Source organism: Pterocles gutturalis, unplaced genomic scaffold, assembly GCF_000699245.1.
Source record: "Pterocles gutturalis isolate BGI_N339 unplaced genomic scaffold, ASM69924v1 scaffold1998, whole genome shotgun sequence".
NCBI lineage: Eukaryota > Metazoa > Chordata > Aves > Pterocliformes > Pteroclidae > Pterocles > Pterocles gutturalis.
In genome coordinates this window covers 1,116-10,802 of record NW_010117670.1, presented here as the reverse complement: position 1 = coordinate 10,802, position 9,687 = coordinate 1,116, and the positions used below count along the sequence as shown (strand labels likewise).

At 47.1% G+C, this 9,687-nt stretch overlaps 1 protein-coding gene across 1 annotated transcript in view; it reads right to left on the bottom strand.

The window, feature by feature from the left end:
- Window positions 1-1,299: 1,299 nt before the first annotated feature.
- Window positions 1,300-9,687, bottom strand: part of LOC104463488 (T-box transcription factor TBX5-A-like) — a gene marked incomplete at both ends in the record, with an annotated part of 9,199 nt that continues 811 nt past the window's right edge. Inside the window, one exon of the mRNA XM_010075846.1 lies at window positions 1,300-1,391. Within this exon, the coding sequence (XP_010074148.1) occupies window positions 1,300-1,391 (92 nt within the window). The remainder of the gene's footprint in view (window positions 1,392-9,687) is intronic.

Here is a 9,687-nt window from a genome sequence, read left to right as displayed (position 1 = left end):
TTAATTTATATATTTATTGGCTTTTCTAGGTCTGAGCCTGAAAATGTTTGTACACAAGAGTACATTGGCCCATCCGAGTTGGGTTACGGGTGTAAGCGTTTGCAGGATTACAGGCATTATTTGTTGCCAGCCCGTGCGATTTGCATGGCAATGGAGAACCACGCTCAGCCCTCCCAGCAGAAGGTCACAACACCGGTCCCTACAGCCCTCCACTGAGAGCCAGCTCTGCTGGTCCCGGAGAATAAGGGCTCTGAGTCACTCCTGTCCTCCTGGATGGAAAATGCTATATTGAGCATCTACATCGTCTTAGATATAATCATGGGCATGGCACCGCTCCTGCAAAACGTTTGCACCAGGAAGCAACTTGACGCATAGACAAAATTCCAAGTGAAGTGAAAGGCATGAAGTTAATTACCGGCAGGACCTGACATTTAGAAAAAGACTTTAAACAGGAATTTTCAAACAGGATTTAGGCTTGATTTTTCAGCTTAAGTATTTACATCCAAAACTGAGATTCAAAAAGACCTCTTCAGCCACCTGGCCCTGGCGATCCCAACCTTTTCTAATACCTCGCTTCTTCAACCTGAAACCACCACATCTACACTCCTGCTCTGCCCATCCAGAACTGACCAGGCAAACACTCCCCTCCTGCCAACAACCCTCCAAAAGCCAGAAACCAGCACAACACAGGTCTCCACACTGAGATCTCCAGGGGCAACTAGAGCATCCTTAATAAACCTGTTCCTGGAGCAAGGCTCTGAGCTTTGTCTTTAAAGTACTACCACCTGGGGAAAAAAGAAATACCCAACCACTCTTCTACAGTAGCCCAATGACCAGAGCTTTCCAAAGCTAGTCCAACCCTCCTGTTGCCTTAAACAGGTTTAAGCCCACATGCAGCCACAGAACCATCTACTGAGCACCAAGGTAGAGGTTGTTCTGGATGGGGACATGTCAGAAAGAAATACAAGGTCCCTGAGGCCAAGAGGGGAGATCCCCACAAGGAAGATCCTGCCTGTAGAAATACAAGGTCCCTGAGGCCAAGAGGACAACCCACAAGGGAGATCCTGCCTCTGTAACCCAGCAGTTAACACATTCACCTCGGAGTGGGAAATCCTACATTTTGGTCCTGTGTTCCGATGATATTTCAACAGCTTGACGTAAAATGCACAAGCAAGTGCCAGAGAAGGGACTACTGATAAATCCTGGCTTAGCTTAAGCCACAGGAGGCGTGTAAAGCAAAGCCCAGGTGTCTCTCGTGGTCCTGAGTGAGTCCCCATAACGGAGGCACGCACACGTTACCTCTGCATCCTGGACATCCTGTGGAGCTCCATGTCGTCGCTGCCGCGGAAACCTTTCGCAAAGGGGTTGTTCTCAATCTTTAACTGGGTAATCTGAAAGGGAGGAAATGCAACGGGTTCATCGCAAGTCCAAGACACGGCCTGGGAGAGAGGGGGTGTGGGTTATTAAACCCGACCCAATAGGGATGAGGGGAAAAACACAGCTTTTGAGAACTCCAGTCATCCTTCAGCTCAAGCATTGACCACTCCAGGTGGGCCTTCCTCTAGATCTCTCCACTGGAAAAATATCTCCTGTCAACAACCTCTCACTTCGCTCAGGCTTGTCCCATAATGAACACGCGGGACTGCACACACACATACAGATTCCTCTCTGGAGAAAATCTGCTTACTTAGAATTACTTATTTTCTTTTTACTCTCAGGACAGAAAGGGCTGCACTGACCAGAGATGGAAGTCATATTGCCTGAACAAATCCCACTGACCCCAACAGGTATTTTCTCATCAATATGCAGCCATAACCAAAACCTTACCTCTCAGACCCTGCATCCTCTCCCTCTGACCAGGAAGGCTCACCCTTTCTGTATTTCTGACCAGTTAAATGTATTCCAGCTGCTCTGCATTTGATATCCTTCCCCAATCAGCCCAACACCTGTAAACACAGCATGGACTAACTACCTAAGGCACCTGGAAGGCAAGTCCACCTCTAGTCATCATGCCCTGGAGGAATATTTGTCTCCCTATTAATCCTAGAAGGAATTAAGAGGGACCAGTTTGCTCTCCTAGCTGACTACCTTCAGTATCTAAAGTTTGCTGTGGTGAATGCTGCTCAGACTCCTAACTTTTGTCATCTTGCAACACCTAAGTTAAACATTTAAAGCATCTGCAGTACAGAAAGTATTATCCAAAGCAACCGTGTTGCTCAGAGAGGTGCAATCCTCTCCTGAGGACTTCAGTGAGTAGGTTTTCTCAAACAACGGGTTGCCGTTTCAGCAAACATTAACTGTGGACCAGCAACACCCTGAAATGCCCTGCTGATCTTGTACAAACTCACTCTGACCTGCCAAATTTGATGCAAATACTTTGGTGTCTTTGCAGAACAGGACTGAGTCTGGCTCAGGTGCGACCTAACTGCAATGAGTGCCAACCTCACACCGGCTGCTCCTCCGTGGCATGGCAAAGCAAAGGCAGCATGAACTCTGGCTCGTTTGGCAGAAACGCAACCATCAACCCACTCCTATATTAAATAAATCCATCCACAGCACACAGCTGGAGTTTACAACCAAGGAACCCCAGCCTTGGAGGAGGAGGAGAGGATCAGTCTTTGTGCAAAGCCCTGTACTACCCTGCAGCTTATTTTTAATATTTAAGCAGAAGAGGCAGTGGTTCCCCTTGTCTTTCTCCGTCACTGCCTGGCAGTCCAAGCTCTAAGCCAGGAGCCAGGAGAGCCGCTTGCACTTGCCCAGGAAAGGAGACAACCCTGTGTTTGCTGTTGGAGGAACTTCACGCGCTCACCGCGCTTTATGGAAACACCGTCCTTCCTTCCTATTGAAAATCGGCCAACGGGAAGGAAAGAGCTCGAGATTAACGGTGAGGGAACAGAGAGAGGTTCATGTTCACCAAGTCAAGCACGCACAACTGGACCCATCTCTTTGCCAAAATTCAAAGAGAAAAATCTGGCTCGGCTAGTGTCAATAGCAAACCCCGCCAGGTGTCTGCACAACCAAATTATTTTGCTGTTTTCTCATCTTACAGCATATTTTTTTCCAAAGGCCACTTGTTTATTTACAGTTTTTGCCTAATTCAGCCCCAATTCTCACACAGAGACCCCATTACCCCTACACTTGTCCCCATGGGTGTTCCCATTAAATCAGGACCTAATTTAGTACATAAACAAGGCATTGCTTTTTTTTGTCACACATTTCAGACTTCAAAGGGTGAACAATCTATTTGGTTCAATTTACCATTTCAGCCAATTTCTAGCAGCAAAACAGCAACATATTTTATAATTAAAAGCTCTGAATAATTAAACAACTAGCTTTGTATTTTGCAAAGAAAATCCCTATCCATTTCCACCGGAGAGGTGGTGGCGTTTCTATAATGAATAATAGACATTATTCAACTTTTCGAATGCTTCTATGCAGTTTGCGTTCTGAAGCACGCTAAATGTACAAGTTGTCCTCACTTGCCGAACCCAATGGCAATATTTGCTCGCATAAGTGAAGTCCTTCACTGAGCGAGGATTTACAGGATTGGCACCGGCACACAAATGTACAAAGGGCCAGATTCATCCCAACCTAACCGTAGGCATTTTAACCAAGGCGCCTGCACCGGGAACCTCGTCTCTCGGCGTTCCTGCTGGAATCAATGGAGGGAGATGGGGACTGCCAGAGGGCACTGGGGCTCTGGGGTGGGTAGTTTTGCCTTCACAGGTCCCCAACGCTCTCCATTCACCGGTGAAGGAGCCATCAGCACGCTAGCCCCTAATTTAAGAACCTCAGATGAATGCTCTGCTTGATGAATCAAGCCTTTAATCCACCTGCAAAATGCCAGACAAAATATCATACGGGACCTTGATCTTGCAAATATGTTGCTTTATGAGTAGAGAAGTCCCCTAACCATCACCAGGAAGACTCCTGCAAGCAACAGAATTAACGCACGCTTAAGCATGCCCCACATGAAGCATGGCTAACTTCACCCTCCTCAAAATTAAAGATCTGCTAGATAGAAGGCATCTCGAGACCAGGGACTACAGAAGGTTTTAAATGAGGTCTCGGCTCTTTGGTTTTAGCAGGAGCTGTCAGAGCAAAGTTTCCCTAGATGGTAACTCATGGCATCAGCCTTAGCACTAAGCCAGGAGAGTCCAAGCCAGATTTAACAAAACCATACACAACAAAATAGAAAACAGAGAAAAAGCTGGTGAATCCCTGCTTTAGAAAACAGCCTGTGGAAGATATTTTGTTTGGCTGGTTTTTGGCTGACTTACAAACTATTTCAGAGGTGGAAAAGCAAATGAACGGGTGGAAATAACCTTCTTCTGGATCAACTTTGCCATAGCGAGACTCTGTTTAGTTGACTGTAACTCATCGGAGGGGGAAAGAAAAAGCTGTCAGAAAGTCAAATGACAATTACATCATGAAAAATAAAAACAAAACAAAAAAAAATACAATGTCCTGCAAGGTCGTTAAGACAGAATGCCCAGGGCTAAATTACACAGCACAGATTCAATAAAACTGTAGGGCTTTGTTTATATATTTGTTACCGAAAGGAACCGATGGCAAAGTTCGCTTCTGACCACTGATTTCTAGAGCTGCTGCAGACCCTTTTGAGATGAGAGCTTTCCGGGGTGAAGCCTTCCAGATCTACACTTTTCAGGGCTTGTCTGACCTATGGGTTCATCTTCACTTTAACGGGAAGCGACAGTTCCCAATGAAATCTCAGCGCCGCTCCTCTCTACTCCTTTCTCTGGGCTAACGGACCACAAAGCATTTCTGCTGAGACATGTCCAACGGCATCTTTAGCTCCAGCATGATAAAATTTAGCTTTGCATCTAGTTAAGTCGAGGGAATATGGTTTTGGTTTGGTTTTTTTTTTGCACAGCCATGTATTTATATGGGTATGTGTGTCTGCAGGCTCATGAATATTGTTATGGCCAGGGTCAAAGCTATCACTTAGTGCTACTTTTTGTCAAGCACTTGCCACAGTAAGGTTTTTCTCAATTGTTTCTAACTTTACAAAACTTTTTTAGCTCTGAAATGTTCCACACCAGATATAGGCCCTCAGCTCCTTTTTATTTACTTATTTTACTATCAACCAAACCAGTCCCTTTTTTTTTTTTTTTTTTTTTTTAGCACTTCAACTAAGGGAAAACACACCACCCTGCCCCTCTTGGACTGTTCTGGAGGCTTTTCTGAAACTGTGCTAAAGGCTGGGCATTCTGGAAAAGGGGCTTCACATTCTGCAAAGGAGGATCCTTAATTTCTGAGCTTTCTTTTTGTGAACATCTGCCCCATCTGGACAATTTAAAAGCCTGAGCAAGAGAAAAAAAAAAAAAATCACCACTCCAGTCACCCTATTTAGCAATGCAGAGGTTGGGGTGATCCCCTCTTGCTGAGCACACATGGACCTCCCCAGGCTGCGGGGATATGTGCTGTCCCTGCCCTACAGGTGACCACGGTCCTCCTCAGCACGGCAGAGATGTGCCAGGACCATCCCAGCCACCGCGGCAGCTGGTAGTGCTGGGAGCAACTGGGAGGCTGGGCTTCGGGCTGGAAAGCACAGAGCCTTTTTCTTTCGCGCTCTCACGTAGCCCAGGTGGGAACCAAGTCAGTGGGGAGGAGGAAGCCAAACCAGAGCAGTGGGAAGGAGAGATGAAGACAAGGTGCCTGCTGAGACTGCATCCATCTGGCCGAGCCAACCAGAGGAGCTGGATGGGGAGCGGGGACTCGGAGCCCAAGGTAAAGGGCAGGGGAAGGGGGGGCTGCTGGCAGGGGGTGAGATGCTGAACCCAGAAGCCAATGAAGGAAATGGGAGGGACTGAGAGCCAGGGGCTGGTTGGAGGTGCTGCTACAAGACAGAGGGACTCATTGAGGAGACTGTTGGCTGAACCGAGAGACAAGAACAGAGGATGAGAAGAGACAGACCTCGCACAGTGCTGGGTCAGGGGGAAGGAGGTGGGACAGGAGGTGGGAGTGAGGCTGCAGGGAGATAGGGTGTCTTTGCAGGAGGGGAGGGGCCTGGATCAAGGACCAAAAGGGGTGGGGGGCTCAGGGCTCACCAAGGACCCTGTCCCAGGGCTGCCAGAGACGAGACGGAGGACAAAGGGGCAGAGGGAGACAGGGCTGGTTCAGACACAGGTTGAGAAGGACACAAGACCTCTTGAAGGAAGCATTTGCCCACCAAAGCATTGGAGAGTAGAGATGTGAGGAGCCGCAGCGAAGGTCAGCAAGAGGAGAAGAGCTCACCACGGCCCCCGAGTGACCGAAAGCTGCACAGGGCCACCAGTCCTGGCCATGGAGAGAAGATACATGGTCTCACCTCGCTTAACCCTAGGGACCCCTGCCTCTCTGTGCTTGGGGGACCCCCCCCCCCTTGGAGAGGAGCCTGCCCTGAGTAAGGAAAGAGGCTGCCCCTTCTTGCCATGGAGATGGGAAGATCTCTATGGCTGGACAAGGAGAGCCTGGGGGACACAGCAGTGCAGGGCTGATGTGGGGGACTGGTTGGGGTCCAGTCTATGCACAGAGGCACTCCATGGGATGTCAACCGAGCCACCAAGCTGACGGTCTCTACTGAAGTAATGGAGATGGCTACGTGCAACCAAAGCCAAGGAGAACTGAGCTCTCAGGGCAAAACATCCCAAGCCCAAGGACCTGGACGCCTCCATCAGCTACACAACACTATGAGATGCCTCCATGGAGCGGCAAAAGGCCACGTGCTTGCAGGAGAGCAGCACAGGCAGCTGTCCAAAATTTGACAGGATGGAGCACCAGTTGACTTGACCAACCTAACAGCACTCTTTTAGTACTGGGGTCTTTCCAGGGGTGGGATGAACCTATATATTCAGAAAACCCACCAGCATGTTTCTCTACGCCCATCCGAGTGCATCAGATCAGTCTTCAGCCAAGCCCTTCCCTGTTTCTCTGCATTGCTGTGGTGCACATAACATTTCTGGGTGCTTATAGCATCCCAGCTAGGGACAGTTTCCTTATAAAAGAATTTGGGCTACCAAGAATGTTAAATAACTTAGGGGGAAAAAAAAAAATCAGCATAAAACCGGATATCCTAAGGGGGGAAAACCAATATAAAGCCCAAGTCCAACTAACGGGGAAAGTAGGTTGTAAAAATTAATGAGAATAATTGTTGTGAATTCTTGCTTTTGAAAGAACCCTCATGAGGGCAGAACCTTAATTATTTCTGTCTATTAGGGTTCATTTCCTGGTCCTAAGCAGAGAGCTAGTACCTAATAAATATGAGCTAGTAACACAATGATTTAAGCTACGGCAAAATGGTACTTAACTGCAGGGGAAGTTAATATTTGGGAATCAATCTGATTGCAAGCACCCATTGTGTAAATGGCAAGGAAATGAAATGTGCATGTGACCTATTTTAACACCTCAATATTTCTGGGGTATTTTTTCAGGGTTGCAGAGAGAGGGGGGAGGTGGTTGACCAAGCTGCTGACAACCTCACTGAAAACATTACCAAAACTTTCTTCATGACTTAAGCCTCCTTTTGGGGAGTAAGGCTGGGGAGGGGGAGATCCCAGTGTGCTTAAATATCTTTTCAGGCTGTCTAAAATATCAGGGGAAATAAGCACAAACTCTACACTGGGATTGCAGCTGTGCTCTTGAAATAAATTGATGGATCTGAAATCGGGCAGGTATTTCTATAAGCTGTGGAAGCAGAGACTCGGATGCATTTATGGGCGAGTCATACAATTAATACTGTGATGGAATTCATCTATAACACCGCTCTTGAAACCTCAAACACACATAAATTTGTGTCTATAGATATGTATGTAAAATACACGGGTGTGTAAAAACTGTGTGTAAAATATGTTGCTGTATACAAATGGTGTGTGATAGGGAAGTTTGTATGAAGGATGCGCTACAGGTGATGGGTGAAAGTGAGAGAGAGATGGTTGTAAATGGGAAAAAATAGGTAACACACTGGCAAAGAGATGCGGGGATGGATGGGCAGACCCTCCTTGGAGAGCTTGATGCAGACAGACACAGACCAGTGGGATTGCAAACATTTACAGCAATGGGAAATGCAGTCTGCATTGCAACACAAAAATATATTTTGCCAAGCAACATCTCAGCTGTGAAAGCCGAACTGGGATTTCTGCCCGTGGAAAAGACCCTACTTGCCACTCAGCTCAGCTCAAGGATGTTACCCCTCACGCACAGCCAGCATCTGCAACAGCATCAGCTGCGTGCCGCCGCCGCAGCCCTGGTATTATTTTCCATCTGCACTGGGGCAAGCTACAAATTTTATTCCCTTCCCTGGAGGGAGATGCCATTTAGGGTAGATCATTCCCCGGTTTATTTTTATGGCTCTATCTTTCTCAGTTGGGTCTTTATCTTGGGGCTACAGCGACTCATTATTCGTTTCCCCAACGATTCAGTGCAGCGAGAGGAGGAATGCGTGTGTCGGGGGGTGGGGAGGGATGTATGTAAAATGTGTAGGGGGGTGTGTGTAAAATATGTAGTGGTGTCTGCGTGAGTGTGCATGTGTCTGCTGGGATGCGAGCGTGTGTGTGTCTGTAGGGATTCATGCGTTTGTCAGTGCGTATGTTTTGACAGAGACGGATACACAGATGTCATTTCTTATCAACCAGATGTTGCTGATTTACAATCAAATATTCCTGCTCCTCCTAACATGGCAGTTTTCCCAAACTACTGTACTTACATGTTTCTGCTTTGCTTTTTGGTTTATTTGCATGATAATTTCTTTTTCTATAAAACAGTCCTATTTGGCTTCAAAGCAAAGCAGTTAAATTCAGGTCTGTTTTCTCATAGGGAAATGCCTTTAAAGCGAGCAGTGTGTCCTGTTTTATTAACTCCCAGTTCTATTAATATTATATTCTTTCTCCGAATCCATCAAGCAGAAGTTAAACTTGATTTTATAGCATCCACAGCGGAGTTATAATTTAAGGCATAATTTGGCCAGGACTCAATTTGGATTCAGTTTGCTTGTCCTGGTCGTGCCAACAGCTCCTATTTTAAAGGGCAGGGAAGTATTTTCTTTTCTCCCTAGTTACGTCTCTTTCTTCTCCAGCCTACCTCTGCTCTCTGCATCTCCCTTGCCAACTGATGGACGGAGGAAGCGCAAACATTTCATCCAGGTTTAGGAGCTTCCTGCTTACATCTTTAGGAAAGCATCCAGGATTTATCTGGGGTGTTAAATGACCTTTCTCTATTTTAAAAACAATGATTTCACTCTGGCAAGTGCAAAGGAGCCATCCTACCTGCCTGTAAGTACAAGTAAAACCTTGTAGTAATTGCTTTCTGTGCAATTGGGGGAGGAATTTGCTTTTTTCCTGAAGGAAAACTGTCTTTTCAGAAGGCTCTGCCCTAGAGAGGGTTTTTTTGGGGGGGTCTATGTACAGAAGAGAGAGGCAGAGGGTGAAAGACATCGCTAAATATGTCTTATGAGAACTATCCCAGCCCTGCACCTTCCTCCTCCTCCTCGCTGTGTGGGGAAGCCCTAAAGCTGAGGAGAGGAAGGAGAGGGGGGCAGTAGCCCCATGGCGGGGCAGAGGGAACCCACACAGCCAAAAAAAACCCTGATTTGATCTATAATAATGTGTGTTTGTTCTACTGGAGCTGATTCCAGGAGCAGAACCTCCCTTTCCTTCCAGGGCCTCCTCACTGCCAAGCCCGCAGCCCCCC